This window comes from Ranitomeya imitator, chromosome 2, assembly GCF_032444005.1.
Source record: "Ranitomeya imitator isolate aRanImi1 chromosome 2, aRanImi1.pri, whole genome shotgun sequence".
Lineage (NCBI taxonomy): Eukaryota > Metazoa > Chordata > Amphibia > Anura > Dendrobatidae > Ranitomeya > Ranitomeya imitator.
In genome coordinates, this window is record NC_091283.1 from 803261080 (window position 1) to 803282421 (window position 21342).

The following is a 21342-nucleotide window of genomic DNA, read 5'->3' on the forward strand; positions in this document are numbered from 1 at the left end:
GCTTTGATAGATTTTCCTGGATGAAAGTCCTCTTTATGAAGTCCTACAAAGATTGAGGGCCATGTTGTTCCTCTTTTGGAATTCTACGTTTTGGAAAATATGTAGAATCTGGGCTATACTGCCTTTTTCCACTATATTATTATTCAGAAAATAATAAAATAAAAACTCTTCTGATATAGTCATATACTGTTTCTGCAGTTTGGAGGGGGCCTGAAACGGGAGCTCTTGTTAAGAGTGAAGGGATCATTTGTATTATTTTTTCCCACATATACTTGATGAATTTAGTTAAAGGCACAGTTTATTTACTAATAAATTTTTATTCTGACCTGGAGCCATGTAATGGTCTACAGGCCCTTTGACAGTTGGGTTGACTGTTAACTATTTTCTAGTCCTTCAGTGCTTCCCTGGGGAGGCTATCCCTAACCACAGCATCAGCCACACCATTATATTCTACCCTCGTGACTGCAAAGTCACGCACTACTATGGCATTTCTCTGGAATTACTCCCTGATTGCAAATATGTGAACATGCACGTCACCAACTCTACATCACAGGTTTATGGTTCCAGACCACCAAATATCCATGCAGGTACAGTCTAAGGGCACCACTGCTAGAAAGTTAGCTTAACCTTATTAACATTTGCTACACTTGCTGCTCCCTTACTGTATGCATAAATAGTGTCTCTTCTTTAACCTACTTATGGGGAGCCTTGCCTTTCGGTCCACAGGGCTGCCAATTTGTCTATAAATGTTCAGGACGGAAGCTCTCATAAAATCTGCTCTGACATCACTTTGGCTTCCCGCAGAGTTTAAAGTCTCACACAGACCATAGAGCCCCACCAGCTATGTTCCTCCTAGGGTTGAAGTTATCACACAGTTCACAAAGTCTCCAGGTTGGCCTTCCTAGGGGCCTGAAGCCTCACACAGCTCAGCAATACTCATCGGGACACTTCCTGCCTATGACTCCATTGCTCTCTGGAACTTAAACTCTGGGACCTTGCTTTTGACCCACTGAGCAGATTCTACTCATGGACACTATCAATCCACCCAAATTCCAGCCCAACGATGGCACCTTGGTAGGCAAGTTCAGGCCCATTCAGTCTCTTTTTAAGTGGCTATGTACATATCAGATTTTTTATGTCAGTGTTTCATCAGTATTTGTAAGCCTAAATTAGGATTGATACTTATGAAGAAAAAAACTAATAATGAAAAACTCACGTTTGCTTTTTAATTTTTTTTAGGCACTCCAGATTTTGCCTTGAAAAGCAGATGTGCGATTAGCACCATAGATCAATAGCGGGTCTTTTAGGTATTTCCTGTTTCTTTTGTGTTTCAATGACACGACACTTACTCCTATGTCAGCATCAGGCTCTTCTTGGGCATTCACTAATGTTGGCACCTCCTCCTGCAAGCCAGCAAACAGGAAACTACCTGCAGACGGGGCATAGCTGTTCCATTACATACCATGGTCAACCTGCCCACCATAACTCAGAACATTCCTGCAGACAGGGCATAGCTGTTTCATTACATACCATGGTCAACCTGCCCACCATAACTCAGAACATTCCTGCAGACAGGGCATAGCTGTCTCATTACATACCATGGTCAACATACTCACCATAACTCAGAACATTCCTGGAGACAGGGCATAGCGGGTCCATTACATACCATGGTCAACCTACCCACCATAACTCAGAACATTCCTGCAGACAGAGAATAGCAGGGCCATTACATATCATGGTCAACCTACCCACCATAACTCAGAACATTCCTGCAGACAGGGCATAGCTCTTTCATTACATACCATGGTCAACCTGCTCACCATAACTCAGAACATTCCTGCAGACAGAGAATAGCAGGGCCATTACATACCATGGTCAACCTACCCACCATAACTCAGAACATTCCTGCAGACAGAGAATAGCAGGGCCATTACATACCATGGTCAACCTACCCACCATAACTCAGAACATTCCTGCAGACAGGGCATAGCTGTTTCATTACATACCATGGTCAACCTGCTCACCATAACTCAGAACATTCCTGCAGACAGAGAATAGCAGGGCCATTACATACCATGGTCAACCTACCCACCATAACTCAGAACATTCCTGCAGACAGAGAATAGCAGGGCCATTACATACCATGGTCAACCTACCCACCATAACTCAGAACATTCCTGCAGACAGAGAATAGCAGGGCCATTACATACCATGGTCAACCTACCCACCATAACTCAGAACATTCCTGGAGACAGGGCATAGCGGGTCCATTACATACCATGGTCAACCTACCCATCATAACTCAGAACACATCATGCTCGACAGTGCAGCGGCTCTCAAAGACAGCATATGCAAAGCACATCACATCATTTTTCAAAAAATGTCCATAAACAGTACATTTAAAGGGTCATATTATCTAATATTGCCCAAAAGTCATTTTAAAAAAATTAAGAACTCAAAAACAATGTTTTTAGAATTTTTTTACCCCAATAATATTATTATTATTATTATTATCATTATTATTAGCTTCCAAGTGTTGTATTTTTGAAGAGGGTTCATAGTCATACCATGAACAACTTAAGTATCTCCTAATGTGATATTCTAACAATGGAAGATATGTTTCAGATATTAGCACAAGTTCTGTAATTTTCACACAAATTAATTATTATTATTATTATTTATTATTATAGCGCCATTTATTCCATGGCGCTTTACATGTGAGATTGCTGGAACTAGAAATTGTCGCACCAAATGTATTTTTGTTGTCCTCAGGATATACCCCCATTAAAGTTTTCCTAAAATATTATGAACCTTTTGCAGCACATTGTGCCAAACAAGTGTTACATGAAGTCAAAGCTACCAACACAATATTGATGTTGACATGACAAATACAATGTCGGCATAAAACATAGTGCAGGATAAAAATTAACAAATTGATATATAGTAGGATAGTAGGAATAGATTCAGTATAATGTTTATAATAATTAAATCCCTCACTCACGGTTTAGGAGTCCAGTGGGCGGTCCTAATAAGTGATTGGCACCCATACAAACATGGACGGCCAAAGATTGGACAGCATTGATTTAATTTAAATCAATTCATACATTTAAGCAGAGGGCCATTAAGGGAATAAAGAGGGGCACAGACATTTTTGCCAAATGTGGAATTCAAATGAGAGACGCCTGAGTATTCAGCTACTGTGAACAGTTCATAATTGCAATCTGAAGAATTGTGAACTAGGCTGTAACGTTCATGGTGATCTGGTGTACCGTACTTTTGAGAGCATTCTCTGGGTACTACCATAAAATGCATCTCAACAGCTGTGGCTGTCAATCACCAGTGATTTAACTGAATCTTCCACTTCTTCGAAAAGATGTTCTGCATCAGCAGAGATGTACTGTAAGGAATAATGTGTTCCCGCTATGTTATGTTGGTGATTTTTTATTCTTTTATTAACCACCAGCAGCACCACAGGCTTAGGTAGTTTTCATAAAGGAGGTCCATAATGTTTTATAACGAAATATTTTACGATGACCATTTTTCGTTGGTATTTACAATATAAGAAATCTGCTAGGCCTAGCTACTATAAAGAAATAGTTCACGAAGTACAAGCCTGTATAAAAAAAATAAAAAGCTGTCAATCGCCTTGCGTGGGCAGGAAAATCATCCTCACAGGATCCCTCCATGAGTCGGACTAGGATATTATCTGCTTTCACAATAAACCCTATTAAAGTATAAGGGCGCTGTCCTCAGATAGGACTGTGTAGGACATGTCACAAAACTACTTTATGTCACAACGTTTGCACCAATAAAACAGAAATCCTCCTTCAACCCAGACTACAGTCACATATTCAAGAAATATCTAGTAGATACGCATCATTTTGCTAAACCCAAGATCTACCAGTGATAGCTAGGCGTCTTTTAGGGCAAGGATCTCAGTTTTTGGACAAAGTCTTACATGTAGCCCTTGCCCAAAGCATAGTTGCTCTATGTTATGCTCCTCAGCAAACAGAAAATACCTCAACAGTGACTATTTTCCTTGCTACACCTATGTAAACATATTTCTCCATAATCATCTTCCAATAGATATCACACAATATTATTGCTCTCTTACCTTTTTCACATCAGGAACATTGAACGTCTTTTTTGTATGAGCCGCCCACCCCACGATACCAATATCTAAAGGAAAAACTATTTCAGTTTCCGGTGATACAAGGTTGTCTTCAAATTTGGAATCTTTGGTGATATTGAAGAGCCTTGTAGCCAGCTCTGGTATTCCGTTCCTGGATCTACAGATGAAAAAGCTACAATAGGTGGCTTGAAGGAAAAATGCCAGTCTTTGGAGGACTTTATGAACAGTTTTCTCCATGTTGCTGTCATCTTGGATCTCCTGCACCAAATCCAATAAGACATCGGCTTCTTCCAGCTTTGTTAGGTCTTGAAATGATACCCCATCTTTAAAGTCCAGCTGCTTGTTGTTGAACAAGGCTCCAACAGCCTCACCTCTCAATTTTCTGTCAAAATATTCCTTGGCAAATTGAGGGTTGTTTTCCAGATATTTCTCAACATCTTCTTTCTTCAATTCGCCCATTTTCTCGATGACTATTTTTTAACCATGCATAATGTTTGCTGACTAGAAATATTTAAACATTTTTCGTCATAAAAGACATGGCAAATTGGTCATTCTGTGGACTATCTCTACAAACACTTGTGTATCCTTGAGAGCTTAAAAAATCTTCACCAGCCTTCTTGAGGTTTGACAGAAGGCACTAGCTTAGTGTCTTCTTAGCCTCGGATTCTGAAGATGGCTAATTAAACAGATGTCAGGACACTAAACCCCCCCAGCATGCTTTTAGCCCGTAAATCCCACAGGAATCATTATAGATAGAGCAATCCGTTTTAAGATCACAGCTCTGCCTCCCCGTAAGGTACCAAAGTAGAGCGTGCGTCTACACTGAAAATTTAATTCATGATTAAGGTCCAGTCCCGTGACTTACTTGCGTATTTGTGAATGGAAGATTTAATCACATAACAGACTGTGGAAAATAATGGAGAGGAATTCAGGTTGATGGGTTTAAAGACTGACAGTAGTCCCACCTCACATCCTTCCGCTTCCATGTGAACGAATTGATGAAATCATTCAATAAAGTAGTTTTAAATTATTAGAAATATGCTCAGAAATCTTCTTCACTGCTGTCATGTTGCACACTGTCTGTACGGTTTCTTCAGTGTTTCTCTACCAATCTATACGGCTAAACTTTGAGCTGTGGCGTTTCCTCACTTTCCAGCTTCACAACAAAATGGCATCTGCATTTCCTGCTTCTGCTTTAATAAAGGTTATCATACTCCCTCCTGATTCGCTGTGCTATACTATGTATGTATGGTAGCTGTGAAGCATCCTTGTGAAGCCTATCTTCATTTATACTCACAAATAAACATTTTCAATGCAGATGTAAGGGGCGGTTATGTGGTGTCGTGTCACTTTACATAGAATATAGGATGTAGCACCCGTTGCTGATAGAATGGCTCCCCTTTAAGGGATGGGAGAAGGAATGCAGGTGCACAGGTAACAGTTTATAACTTCACACACATTGATGCAACAAACTTGATGTCTACAGAGTCTCACATGGGGCAACGAGTTTGATGGTTTGAGGCAATACTTTGGCTCGAGCAGAGGAGAACAGTTGATATCTACAGTAGTGGGTTGACACTTCTGACACTTTCCCCCATTTTCCACAGCCTGTTGATAGTATTTAGCTGCTACTCCAACACTCAGCAAAGTGTCTTCTTCACTCTCAATGCTGTACATCACACACTCACAGTTCTTGACACAACCCCTCTATTGGTCACCTCTCTTGACAGCAATGCCCTATAGTAGTTTTGTTTCTTGACTACTTAGGCAGTATCAGACTCTCACAGGCACTAGTCTGCTTGCAGTCTCTGACAATCCTCTCCACACACATGCATCAGCTTTAGACTTCATTTTCTCCTCACCCTGATGGTGCTAATCTTCACCCTTTAGGGTACCGTCACACTATACGATTTACCAACGATCACGACCAGCGATACGACCTGGCCGTGATCGTAGGTAAGTCGTAGTGTGGTCGCTGGAGAGCTGTCACACAGACAGCTCTCCAGCGACCAACGATGCCGAGGTCCCCGGGTAACCAGGGTAAACATCGGGTTACTAAGCACATGACCGCGCTTAGTAACCCGATGTTTACCCTGGTTACCAGCGTAAAAAAAAAAACAGTACATACTTACATTCCGGTGTCTGTCCCTTGCCGTCTGCTTCCCGCACTGACTGACTGCCGGCCGTAAAGTGAAAGCACAGCACAGCGGTGACGTCACCGCTGTGCTCTGCTTTCACTTTACGGCCGGCAGTCACAGTGCGGGAAGCAGACGGCAAGGGACCTGACGGACACCGGAATGTAAGTATGTACTGTTTTTTTTTTTTTACATTTACGCTGCTAACCAGGATAAACATCGGGTTACTAAGCACGGCCCTGTGCTTAGTAACCCGATGTTTACCCTGGTTGCAAGCGAACGTCACACACACCGATCTAGAGATGACAGCGGGAGATCCAGCGACGAAAGAATGTTCCAAACGATCTGCTACGACGTACGATTCTCAGCAGGATCCCTGATTGCTGCTGCGTGTCAGACACAGCGATATCGTATGGATATCGCTGGAACGTCACGAATCGTACCGTCGTAGCGATCAAAATGGCACTGTGTGACGGTACCCTAAGAGAAATGCACTGTTTGCTCTTAGGAATAAGTTTTCCCTCCTCCACTCTGGTGGTAATTCTTCATCTAATTCTTACCTAGGATTCAAACTCAGGATTTCTAGCCTGAAAAAAATATATAAAAAAATGAGCCCCAGGCTGCACAGTTATGTTTGGAGAATTTTCTCTGTCTAACAATCCAAATGGAATTCCTTTTCTTTACTGGTGTAATGAACATCTCTATATACCAGTAAAAAAAAATAGAAAAATAAAAGTCAGAATTATTTTCTTACATAAAAGTATAAAATAATAATGGTGCAAAAACAAATTATAAATATAATATAAATATAAATTATATTAATGTCAAACCAGTAAATGACATGGACATGTTTGCTATTCCTGTAATTGTAGCAGTCTGTACAATACAGTAAACATATTATTTAAGGCAATCTGTACATGACATTAATCAAAAATGGTGCAATTGTTGTTTTTTCTCTAGTTAACACAAAATTAAAGTTAATATAAATGTAACTCTTACATATACTGTGTTCAGGAGGAATGGCATCTAAAAAACTATTACTTGTCTCCCCCAAAAAAACTCATATAGCAAAGTTTATGTAAAAATTAAAAAAAAAAGTCCTGGCTGCAGAGGCGTAGCTGGAGCTTTTGCCGCCCGGGGCTGATCCCGAGTTTGGCGCCCCCCCCCCATCCCCCCCTCCCCAGCTCAATACACACAAAGGTTACCAAAAATGGTTTTCCTGTTTTGTAGAACTTAAACTGGGCCTAATGGTGTCACCCCCACATGCCACACCTGTGACTTAATACCACCACACCATGACCAGGCCACATAGTGACCGAATAATACTACATACAAGGGACAAATACCACCGCACCATTTCCAGACCACATATTACCACCACATAGTGACTGAATACTACAATACTGATCAGTAATAAAAAAAAAACCACAATACTATCACCATAAGTGCCAGTATTCACAGGAGATCTGTACTTAGTATGCAGTGTCTGTGTAGAGGTAATACAGAGATCACTGGTGACATTATACACAGGACCTCTATATAGTATACAGTGTATAGTGTCAGTGTATAGGTAACACTGACTCACCAGTGACGTCTCTAGGTGAAGTCCTTCATCTTTCATCCAGCACAGACCGCCATCATTCCTTCCAGCCAGGACTCGTTTCTGCAGGAAATAACACAGTTATCTCGAGCTCCGCTTGCAGAACACATTACTTAATTTTTCACAACTTCTACATTACACCACATGAAGAAAAAAAGGTGATAGTGTCACTCTGCACAGTAACAGGACCGCCCCCCCATTTAAAACAGTATACTCAAAAAATAAAATAAATACATCACTGCAGTAACAATATCCCTTAATTATCCCCTATGGTAATAATATTCCCCACCCTGGCCCCGTTTATCTCATTCCTGGCTCCAGCCATATGTTGTCGTATCCTGCCCTCATGAGTATCCATTCTACCCCATATGATCTCCCCATCCTGCCCCACCAGCCTCCATCGTATCCGTCCTGCCCCATGATCCAATCCTGCCCCGTGTCTCCAATCATGCCCCGTATCTACATTCTGCCCATGCCTCAAGTCCTGCCCCCAGTGTGTCCAGCATATTACCCCCATGTTGTCCAGCAATCTGCCCCAGTGTGTCCAGCATATTACCCCCATGTTGTCCAGCAATCTGCCCCAGTGTGTCCAGCATATTACCCCCAGTGTGTCCAGCAATCTGCCCCAGTATGTCCAGCATATTACCCCCAGTGTGTCCAGCAATCTGCCCTCAGTGTGTCCAGCAATCTGCCCCAGTGTCCAGCCTTTCCCCAGTGTGTCCAGCAGTCTGCCCCAGTGTGTCCAGCATATTACCCCCAGTGTCCAGCATTGCCCCAGTGTGTCCAGTATATTACCCCCAGTGTGTCCAGCAATCTGCCCCAGTGTCCAGCATTGCCCCAGTGTGTCCAGAAGTCTGCCCCAGGGTCTCCAGCATTGCCTCAATGTGTCCAGAAATCTGCCCCAGGGTCTCCAGTATTGCCCCAGTGTGTCCAGCAATCTGCCCCAGGGTCTCCAGTATTGCCCCAGTGTGTCCAGCAATCTGCCCCATGGTCTCCTGTATTGCCCCAGTGTGTCCAGCATTCTGCCCCATGGTCTCCAGTATTGCCCCGGTGTGTCCAGCAATCTGCCCCATGGTCTCCAGTATTGCCCCAGTATGTCCAGAAGTCTGCCCCAGGGTCTCCAGCATTGCCTCAATGTGTCCTGAAATCTGCCCCATGGTCTCCAGTATTCAGTGTGTCCAGCATTCTGCCCCATAGTCTCCTGTATTGCCCCAGTGTGTCCAGCAATCTGCCCCATGGTCTCCTGTATTGCCCCAGTGTGTCCAGCATTCTGCCCCATGGTCTCCAGTACTGCCCCAGTGTGTCCAGCAATCTGTCAGACATAAAGAAAAAAAAAAAAAAAGTAAAATCCTCACTTCTCCCGTTCCCAGCGCAGGTCCGGTGCAGTCAGCGTCTCTCCGGCTCTGCGACGCTCAGGACAGAGAGGCAGAGCGGCGCGCACAGTAGTGACGTCATCGCGCCCTCTGCTCTGAGACGTCGCAGAGTCAGAGGACGCTGAAGCCGCAGGAACCAGGAGAGGTGAGTATTAGAGCGGGGGGCGGGGGCGGGGGCGGGACCCGGGGGTGGGGGGAGCTGGCCCTGGTCGTGGCGGCGGACGGCGCCGCCCGAAGATTTAAAGGGGCGTCTTTTTTTTTTTTTTTTTTTTATCTTCTTCTCCTGCAGCGCCGGCCGCCCCCAGCATTGTGCCGCCCGGGGCGGACCGCCCCCCCCGCACCCCCCTTCCTACGCCACTGCCTGGCTGTTATGTCTATGGATTTGGGCAGAGAACAACATTTCCATCAGTAAAGGGATTACATTACAAACTTTGTGCCACACAGCTGCCTCACTCCTTTTTTTTCTAATTCAAAATGTTATTGATTTTATATGCAGCGCCCCAGAGTCCTGGTCATTGCAGTAATGTGGCTCTGCCACTAAGGGGAGTGATGTTATGTTTGATTGCACTAAAGGAGTTCACCTGACCAGGTATCACAGTCACACATTACACTTCACACTCCGGCTACCAGGGGGAGCAAAAGGCTCTATGCATTAGGCCACTCCTCACACTTGGGTAAAACTGGGGGTTATATAGGAAGTTAGTCAGAAAGCAGCCTGGGAGAGATCCAGGGAGGACCTGTCAGGGGTGGGTTCCTGGCAGTGACCTAGCAGAAATGACAGATTGTTACGGAGCCGCACCTGCACTACCTTGCGGCGGCATCCTAAGGAAGGACACGAAGCAAAGTATATTGTGGAGAAGTGAGAAACAAGATCACAGCAAAAAGGCGATAGAACCAGTAGGAGTCGTGCCCCGAGAACGGCAACATCCTACTGAGGCGCGTAGCCGATGGCCGGAACGCCGAGGAAGTAACAGACTTCAAGCATTACTTCAAACAGCGGCAGGACAGTTGATTATAGGTTGGCTGTCTAACTTACATCGCCTAAGCAGACATAGGAGGCAATTGTGGGAGAGGGGCGTCTCTAGGGTCCCAGAATAACTCCAGGCCTACCTGTCATACGGGTGCGTCCTAGCCATATTATCTGGGGGACGGAGAGAGAGAAAGAATGAATACGACAGTTGTGAGGACTATCCCGTGGTGCTCAGCAAGGAAGGACTACAACACACAGGCGCTAGAAGGTAGGCACTGATTTCCACTTGCAAAGGGAACTCTGGATGTGCCTTCGGACCAGCCGGTCTTAGACAGCCCTGTTAACAGTGCTCTGGATTGCGGATCCCGAAGTCTTCAGTAAAAAGGTAAAGAGACTGCAACCCAGTGTCCTCGTTATTAACCGCGCCTCACATCATCACCACCTACACTACTGGGAAGCCCTGGGGATATACTTCACCTGTGGGAAGGTATACCATCTAGCTGCCATTACATCACCCCAATGGACCCCTAAGCAGAGTCGGTCAACCTGACCGAATACCACAGGTGGCATCACAAACACTTGACAAACTTTCATCACCTTTCATTGGACGCCCCTTAGCAGGGTCACGGACCGGGTCTGGCCACCATGACAATCCCAGGACCAAGACAGAGAGGACCGGTACGGAGTACCCCGCGGCCCTGCATCTGGGGGCGCTCCAACTACATTACAAAAATAACATAAAATCCGGCAACAAATCTATGTAGTGTAAATAATAAGGTACAAAAACCTTCGGTATACAGCGTATAAGATAATAAACAACAATATAAGAAGCATATGATAATCAGTAAGTAATCGGTTATCTAGAGTAACAACAAAGAACAAAGAGGAGAAGTTGAATGGAAGAATATTTACAAGGACCACAAAGGCTATCCTAAATGGCAGATGGTTTATATAAAACTGTGTGAGATATAACCCATCGCCAGAGAGACGACAGAAATCTGAAGATTATGAAAAAAATATATATATACACATACACACAGTATATATATACAGTGAAGAGCAAACGGTTAACAATGTTTTGAACTTTTGACTTTCATGCTCCATATCTCATTATCCACTTCTGCTTTTACCTTGAGACTACCATCATTTCATAGACAATCATCTTGGCTATCTCATGCTTAAATTTGACTTACAACTAGTTAGCACATGATCAGTTGTTACTATGCTTCTCCTAAATATCTCAATCTTAATTTTTATTATTTTGTTAGTATTTTATAAATCCACCTTTGGCCTTCAACACTGTCTGAATCCTTCTGAACATGCTCTCAATCAGATTCAAACACATGTCGACCGAAAATTGATATCAGGTCTCTTTTACACATTCTCAAAGTTGGTGCACACTGGTCTACACACTTGGGTATGTATACGGTTTTTCTTCAATTCTACCCACAAGTGTTTGATTGAGTTGGGGTCTGGGGAATGTGGGGGCCAATCCAGCACCTCTACTTCATTGTCATTGAAGCATTTCTTTGCCAATTTCGACGTATGCTTCAAGTTGTTGTCCTGTTGGAACACTAGGTCGTCCCTTTCATATCTATATGAAATTTTGCCTGGATGTCCACCTATTGGCTTCTGAATGGATGGACGGACCTCATTTCGTATTCTTCCAACTGTCATAGCACTCGCATGATGCAGTCTGGAAATTTTCTTGCCCAAGAGACCGCTATCGATGAGCCGGATGATGCTGTTTTTCTTTTCTTGGGAAATCTTCTTCATGGCTGCTCCTCGATTCAAACCAATGACTTTTTACTCAGGAATGAACCTAATAATACACTGATCTATTAGGGAATGTGGGAACAGGTTGTGTTTTGCAGTATTCAGTAAGAAAATGATTTTTCCACTACCAGGAGCAAAACAGTAACAATGCAGTGACATAACAAGAATCTGCGTAACTAATCATATGCTAAATAGTTGCAAGTCAAATTTATGTATGAGATATCCAAGATGATTGTCTATAAAATGATGGCAGTCTGACGATCAAAGCAGTAGTAGATGGCGAGATATGGAACCTGAAATTGAAAAGTTCCAAACAGCATGCTGGAGTAAAACGAGGGGGATTGGAAGGACTCCTTCTCAATGAAACCATTTTTCAGCAATTTTATTAATTTATTCTTGCGTTTGGGTTTTCAAGGTTTCATCCGATGAACTCTTGCTAACTCTACAAACCGTTCTTCCAAGAAAGGGGAGTCTACCAATTTCCAGTGGTGCGGAATTATTACCTTAAGGTACCTTCACACATAACGATATCGTTAACGATATCATTGCAATGTCATGCTTTTTGTGACGTAGCAACGATCTCGCTAATGATCTCCTTTATGTGTGACAGCGACCAACAATCAGGCCCCTGCTGGGAGATCGTTGGTCGTGGGGAATGATTAGGACCTTTTTTTGGTCGCTGATCACCCGCTGTCATCGCTAGATCGGTGTGTGTGACGCCGATCCAGCGATGTGTTCACTTGTAACCAGGGTAAATATCGGGTTACTAAGCGCAGGGCCGCGCTTAGTAACCCGATATTTACCCTGGTTACCATTGTAAAAGTTTAAAAAAAAAACAGTACATACTCACATTCCGATGTCTGTCACGTCCCCCGCCGTCAGCTCCCCTGCACTGACTTTGAGCGCCGGCCGTAAAGCAGAGCACAGCGGTGACGTCACCGCTGTGCTCTGCTTTACGGCCGGCGCCGCTGACACAGTCAGTGCGGGAAGCTGACGGCAGGGGACGTGACAGACATCGGAATGTAAGTATGTACTGTTTTTTTTTTTTTTTAACTTTTACAATGGTAACCAGGGTAAATATTGGGTTACTAAGCGCGGCCCTGCACTTAGTAACCCGATGTTTACCCTGATTACCCGGGGACTTCGGCATCGTTGAAGACAGTTTCAACGATGCTAAAGTTTTTCCCCTGATCATTGGTCGCTGGAGAGAGCTGTCTGTGTGACAGCTCCCCAGCGACCACACAATGACTTACCAACGATCACGGCCAGGTCGTATCGCTGGTCGTGATCGTTGGTAAGTCGTTTAGTGTAACGGTACCTTTAGCTGCTTGAAGAAGATGTCTTAAGAACAATTTTTTTAAAACATTCTTAGGCATAGGGAACATGTATAGTAAAATTGCCTCCTGCCTCCTATGGATCACCACTCCCTTCATCTCCTGAATTGCTTTAAAAACACTCTCCTAGAAGGTTTCTAAGATTGGACATGATCAACAGATGTTTGTCATTGTGCCTACTTGTGCTCCACAATGCCAGCATAAGTTGGAGAACCATTTATGTAGGATCGAGGGAACATGGTACAATCTAGAAACCACTTTGTAACTCTCTTCCAGTGCTTTAGTGGCTAAAGTGCATTTATGGGTAGAAGGAAATATTTTTCCCATTGCATAGGGGATGAGATCAATCTAAGTGACTGACGTGTAGAGAAAAAATATCTGAGTTCAGCGTACTCAAAATTGTATCGCTTTTTTGGCATACGATCTCACAAGTTAACAAAGAGGGGGAAGTAATACACTTCCAGGGGCCACGTGAGACAGAAGTAGAGTATTTTTCTTGGAGCTGTTTAAAAAGAATTTGTGGAGGCACCTGGTGGAAATCTCGGGTTGTCTATTATTGGGGTCAATGGCCCACTCGCATCAATTAGAATTCCTTTCTCACTTGGGATGTGAACGTTTGTCTTAGACTTTATAGTACAGGGATATTATTTTGAGTCAAAGCGGTCCATGTCTAAGACAAGGTAGACACCGACAAAGGGCAAATTTCATGGTGCTATACGCATCCAGTTTAGAATCTCGACAATGTAGAAGATCCAGGATCCTTGCATGAGCAGACGTAAGATAGGCCTCTCTCCTTTTTAGGGGATGTTCACTCATCGTGAGCTTTTTTGCATTCTTTGCACTCACAATCACTTTGCAGTGTTTCATATAACATTTGCGGCGCCCACATAATAAAATGCAATCATAAACAGCAATGACAATTTGCAAGGGCTTAATACTAGCAAGCACCAGCGCATTGCCGGCGGTACACGGCACTCAAAACATAATGTGTCACATGGCATGAAGCCAGCTGATATCCCCATCAAGGCAACCCATTGTAACCAACAAAGGATACCTCAGTCTAGGACAGTTCACAACATAACATTGGCGTTCAGGGGGCATAAATCCATGATTCGTGTAAGATGGCAATGGGCTTACTTTCAATCCTATTACTCGTTATATAAATTATAGTAGCTCAGCACAAATTTCAGCATTTCATCAGTTGGCTCCAATCCCATCTGTCTAACTGTAGAGATTGTTCCAAACGATAGTGTTTCTATGCTGGTAGGCATGCCTGTCCTTACAGATCCATCACCCTACCCTCAGGAAAGCACAGATGTAAATCTGCAAAAATAATATAAAAGAGATGAATTGCGAAATACTCATAATTAATCCTTGGATAGAGAAACTAAAGCAAAACTTTAAAATGTTACATCTGAGCTTCAAATGTGTCCCATGGTCCCATCAGAGGTCTGCAAATCCCAAGTAGTCATGGCTAGGCCAGCATCATTACCTACTACTACCAGATGAAAGGAATAAAATCGAAAAAAAGGAAGACTCCACAAATAGGTAGGCTATGCTCCACATAGATCACAGATGTAAACACTATTATTGACCAAATGAGAGAGGGCTATGCCACCTAGGTCACCACTTGGAGTTTTGAATCTATTAAACTGTTGAAAATCTTACATTCAGCACTTGACACACATAAAAAATGATTTAGGCCAGCTTCTCATCACATTTCAGCCTCATGTTTGTGACTCCATTGTGGTTTTTGCTCAATTTCCAATTTCCACAATTAATGATAGTCCACGCTTTTTTGTCTGCCTATAAAGAATACTGCCAGAATGGAGGTTAGGTGGGGAATAAAAGTGACTCCATCTACCGCATTATAGTGAATGACGACTCAGTGGGTGCTCTATTTGGATCCCGTTTTCAGGGATTTCGATGGAAACCCAACGCAGTCAGAAACACAATGCCAAGACCGAATATCCTTTTCGTAAAACATAGTGCAAATGTGGTACAGGTGCTTTTCACAAAATTAGAATATCATCAAAAAGTTAATTTATTTCAGTTCTTCAATATAGAAAGTGAAACACCTATATTATATAGAGTCATTACAAACAGAGTGATCTATTTCAAGTGTTCATTTCTGTTAATGTTGATGATTATGGCTTACAGCCAATGAAAACCCAAAAGTCATTTGCTCAGTAAATTAGAATACTTTATAACCCCAGCTTGAAAAATGATTTTAAAATCCAAAATATTGGCCTAATGAAATGTATGTTCAGTAAATACAATCAATAATTGGTTGGGGCTCTTTTTGCATCAATTACTGCATCAATGAGGCGTGCCATGGAGGCGATCAGCCTGTGGCACTACTGAGGTGTTATGGAAGCCCAGGTTGCTTTGATAGCAGCCTTCAGCTCATCTGCATTGTTGGGTCTGATGTCTCTCATCTTCCTCTTGACAATACCCTATAGATTCTATATGGTATTAAGATCAGGTGAGTTTGCTGATCAATCAAGCACAGTGATACTGTTGTTTTTAAACCAGGTATTGGTACTTTTGGCAGTGTGGACAGGTGCCAAGTCCTTCTGGAAAATTAAATTTCCATCTCCAAAAAAGCAGAGGGAAGCATAAAGTGCACTAAAATTTCCTGGTAGACGGCTTGTGCTGACTTTGGTCTTGATAAAACACAGTGGACCTACACTAGCAGATGACATGGCTCCCCAAACCATCACTGATTGTGGTAACTTCACACTAGACCTCAAGCAGCTTGGATTGTGGCCTCCACTCTTCCTCCAGACTCTGGGACCTTGATTTCCAAATGAAATGCAAAATTTACTTTCATCTGAAAACACCTTGGAAAACTGAGCAACAGTCCAGTTGTTTTTCTCCTTGGCCCAGGTAAGACGCTTCTGGCGTTGTCTATTGGTCATGAGTGATTTGACATAAGGAATGCGACACTTGTAGCCCATGTCCTGGATACTAGAAAAATACACTATCTCTAACAGCTAGGTTATGCTACTTTGAGATACAAAGTGATTCCAGGAATGTAGTAATAAAATAATGATTTTATTGATATAAAATTATAAAGGGAACATTAAAAAAGCAGGGTGGGAATAAACCTCCAAGGGGGAATGTGCATATTAAGAAGAAGGCTTGGTCAGAAACAATAGGTCACCGAATGTACGATCCAGAGTAAAATATAATTAGTGATAAACAGGTTAATGCATATATCAGATTCAGTTCAAGGCATTGTCTGTGCCAGGGTTTCCAAAAGTAAAGTGCTTAGTTCAATAAAGGAATCCCCATGGGCAGATCACAGCAATTTACGAAGCTGATACGTGAGTGAAGGGAGCATATCATTTACTGCCAAAATAGTGGTCAGCAGTCAATATGCAGTCAATATGCAGCATTGCAGCATACAGTATTACTTATAAGGTGCCATGAACATGAAAATCATTAGAATGAAGAAAAGGGAACATATCACCTGAAGCAATTGTGCAGATAAGAAGAAGCTGCACTTCTCCAACCCCTATGCCTTTTCACATAAGCTATAGATTATAAGTTAGAAGATGAAGTTAGAAGATTTGAGAGAAATGTCCCGGATACGTCTGTGTGTGGTGGCTCTTGAAGCAATGACTCCAGCAGCAGTCCACTCCTTGTGAATCTTCCCTAAATTTTTGAATGACCTTTTCTTAACAATCCTTTTAAGGCTGCGGTTATCCCGGTTGCTTGTGCACCTTTTTCTACCACACTTTTCCTTCCACTCAACTTTCCATTAATATGCTTGGATACAGCACTCTGTGAACAGCCAGATTCTTTAGCAATGTCCTTTTGTGGCTTATTGTGGAATGTGTCAATGACTGCCTTCTGGACATCTGACAAGTCAGCAGTCTTCCCCATGATTATGGAGCCTACTGAAGCAGACTAAGGGACTTTTGTAAATGCTTAGGAAGCCTTTGCAGGTGTCTTTTGTTCATTATTCTAATTTACTGAGATAATGACTTTTGGGTTTTCATTGGCTGTAATCTATAATCATAAACTTTTTGATGATATTTGAATTTTGCAAGAAGCACCTGTATATATGAGAGCTTCCTACACTGGTAGGAAAGCTAACCACAGCGTCTCTAGTGTTATTTCTCCATCTCATCATTAGTAACAGGTCCTGCTCCCTTCTCCAATGACAGTATTCTTTTGCAGTAGACCTCGCCAGGATTTTGAAGTAACTCTTTTGGTATCATCACCCAAGGACAACTCAGACAGCTATTTGCTGTCTTAGTATGCAGCAAACTTTGCATTCTGTTACCAAATGTACTTCAGGAGTTTTGCTTCACCATCCATTTCTCTCAGCTGGCTATTCATCTCTTTAGTGATCTCCTGATTGTTTATCATCTATCTGCATTTAACTCCTGGCTCAGATTTATAGTGAACCATTTGTCTGCTGTAAGCATAACAATCTTTTCTCAGTTAATACTAGTACTATTCAAATTATTATGCTGCTATAGGCAAGTATCCAATTTGCCTGTTCATTCGTTTGCTGATTGCGTATGTCTCTGCCATTGACCATCAGTCATTGACCATCAGATAGTATTCAACACTGTCATTACCCATTTGATTGCTGCAAGTTTTGGACTGAGTATACATGTACAGTATAGCCACACTCCTGGCTCTGTGTCTTCTACTGTTCCTGCTTGGCTTGTGTGCTTACCATCCTGCATACTCTGATATCCTGGTCCTAGCTGATGTACATGCCATTCAGTAAGTCCTGCCGCAGTGCCAGCACCTTCAGTTTCTGTTGATGTAACCCTGCATGTTCTAGTTCAACTTTATTTTCTTCTCGTAACCTGAAAAGTCCTAATTTGGAGCTCTACTACTTTCTACGCATAGCTCTGATGCAGGACAAAGTCCGAAAATTTCTATGTACCCTATGGTGGTCTTGCAGACCATTAGAAGGATCGGCACTATATTTAGTTGTCTCCTTCTATAGCCTTTTTCACGCAGCAGGTGTTTTAGACAACTTAAATGGTCTAAGATCTCATGATCCATTGTTTTGAGGAGGCCATGTTGCTTTGTAGCATTGGAGTCCTAGGACTGACTTTGATCTAAGGCAAGGTTTGGATGGTCAGATTAGGACTCCAATTCCCAGGATTTTATATGTTTTACTTGTGTCTTTGTGGATTTCCTCCAGGTTCCCTTTCCTTTCACAATCCATAAACATTGTTAGGATATTTGGCTTCCAAAGACTGGGAATAATGTGAATGGTGGCATCCAGTGTGCAGAACTGTGAAATATTTTGGCTGTATAATAGCAAAAGGAAAATCAAAGTTAGTCTCTCACAGCATCGGGACCATCTTGTGCAAAATATATCAGTAGTAAGAATTAAGGTTAATCTGGGGATAATGGGGAGCACCAACCGGAAGCAACTATCCTATGTAACCCAAAGCAATCAGATGGCCCGCCATCTTCTGTGAAGTCCTATGTTAGAATATTAAATTGATGGAGAAGGCCTTTGGAAATATACTGTATGATAATTTACCGAACTATGTTGGGGCATTCAGACAATTTTGAGGTTAATTATGTGCAGGCAGAACTGGTGGTGATCTTTGCATTCATTGTCTACATTTTAACATTCATGACTTTTGGAAAATGTTTAACAGAAGACTAAGAACACTTTATGACATGATGAAACACAAAGCAAATATTGACTGTGAGGCACAGAGAGGTGCCCGGCCTGCAGGATTAACATTGATTTATACAGATTCCTCAATCCACTGTAGGAAAAGTACTAAAGCATTAAAGGGATCCTGACAAAAGACACATGCATGTATCGGAGACTGTCTGCAAATTTGCTGACCTGTCCAAGGGACCAGCCTCTGGCAGCTTCTCCCTGCACCACTTACTTAAGGCATCTAACTACATACACATAGGGACAGACCTGCCAGTTATGGGAAGTAGAGAGCAGAGAAGCCCCCAACGACCTACCTTTGACTAGTCATCTGAGATGCATGGTCCCCGGCTGAGTGTTCAAAGTATGATTTGTCTAAAATGCTGCAGCGTGTCAAAGTGAAACATACATGGCCACAGTAGTACAGCGAGGGACGGACATATCAATGGTGCAATCATTGTTCCTCAGCTGGTGTAAAGAGGCCTGAGAACAAACGTCGAATTAATTCAATATTGTCAATCATGCTCGTTTAGTGGCCTGAACTCAGCGCATGTAAATGCAACCGAAATGTTTCTGTGTGATGGTGCAATATGTTAGTATTTTGGCCCCCACTTTGTCTAAACCCGGCCCTGAAGGTTCCACATTTTCAGAGTCTGCTAAATTTTTCTGAAGGTCTTTTGCAGTGTAGCTGGTGTTCTAATTTGTCTCTCTAGCAATCCTACGAGCAGCTGTCATTAAAATTTTGCTTAGTCGAGACCGCCAATGTTCCTGTTAACTGGCATTTCCTAATTACATTTCAAATTGAGGAAAAGGCAATATGAAAACACTTTGCTATATTCTTATGGCCTTCTCCTGCTTTGTGGGCCTCCACCATTCCCATTTTCAGAGTGCTGGGCAGCTGCTTAGAAGAACCCATGGCTGCTGTTTTTTTTTGGCAGAAGGTTAGAGGAGACTGGGTTTTCATAAAGTTGGGAAATTTGCATCACTTGGCCTATCCTAACGATGATAGTGAACAAGGCTTAAGGTACCGTCACACTTAGCGATACCGACAACGATCCGGATCGCTGCAGCGTCGCTGTTTGGTCGCTGGAGAGCTGTCACACAGACCGCTCTCCAGCGACCAACGATGCTGGTAACCAGGGTAAACATCGGGTAACTAAGCGCAGGGCCGCGCTTAGTAACCCGATGTTTACCCTGGTTACCATCCTAAAAGTAAAAAAAACAAACACTACATACTTACCTACAGCCGTCTGTCCTCCAGCGCTGTGCTCTGCACTCCTCCTGTACTGTCTGTGTGAGCACAGCGGCCGGAAAGCAGAGCGGTGACGTCACCGCTCTGCTTTCCGGCTGACCGACGCTCACAGCCAGTACAGGAGGAGTGCAGAGCACAGCGCCGGGGACAGACAGCTGTAGGTAAGTATGTAGTGTTTGTTTTTTTTACTTTTAGGATGGTAACCAGGGTAAACATCGGGTTACTAAGCGCGGCCCTGCGCTTAGTTACCCGATGTTTACCCTGGTTACCAGTGAAGACATCGCTGAATCGGTGTCACACACGCCAATTCAGCGATGTCTACGGGGAGTCCAGCGACCAAATAAAGTTCTGGACTTTCTTCCCCAACCAGCGACAGCACAGCAGGGGCCTGATCGCTGCTGCCTGTCACACTGGACGATATCGCTAGCGAGGACGCTGCAACGTCACGGATCGCTAGCGATATCGTCTAGTGTGACGGTACCTTTAACCATAACAGACTAATTAAGGTCTGAAATCTTGGTCAAAGTCATCTGGGCACACAAATATCTAAGGGTGCCCAAACGTTTGCATCGGCCCATTTTACATTTTGTAATTTATAAAATGTTAAAGGCAGGAAAAGAATATTATATATATATATTTGCCTAAGATACAAAGCAAATGTGTCACCTTTAACTTTAGGCCTTTTATATAATGGGAGTAAATGCTTTAGTATATGAATGTTTTATATTTCCTTTTCTTATTAGCTCCAAACAAGAGTGTACGTACCAAAGAGGCAGCCAATGCAGCTGCTATTAACCTTCATAAGAAGAGGAACCAGTTGTCATTATCCAGAACACCAGAACATAAAGAGCTACATAGACTCTCCCTTACACATGCCACTTGCTTCAAATATCCACTTCAAGTGTAATGCTGATAACTGAGGTTAGACTGTCACATAGAGTCATTGCTATTGCTAATCGGTCCACCCTGATGTATCCCGGCTGCAGGACCGCATCTTACTTCATCTAACCATTTGTAAGTGTGCAGCCCGACTATCTGTGAATTCATTTTCTACATTGATATATTAATAATCTTTGCAGCAATAAAGAACACTCAATGCTGGACTTTTGCTAAAATT

General features: G+C 42.9%; 1 protein-coding gene across 1 annotated transcript in view; it reads right to left on the bottom strand.

The window, feature by feature from the left end:
• Positions 1 to 4771, bottom strand: part of PDE6C (phosphodiesterase 6C) — an 83029-nt gene extending 78258 nt beyond the window's left edge. Inside the window, exon 1 of the mRNA XM_069753767.1 lies at positions 4115 to 4771. Coding sequence (XP_069609868.1) covers positions 4115 to 4591 — 477 coding nt within the window. The 5' untranslated portion in view covers positions 4592 to 4771. The remainder of the gene's footprint in view (positions 1 to 4114) is intronic.
• Between the last annotated feature and the right edge of the window lie 16571 nt (positions 4772 to 21342).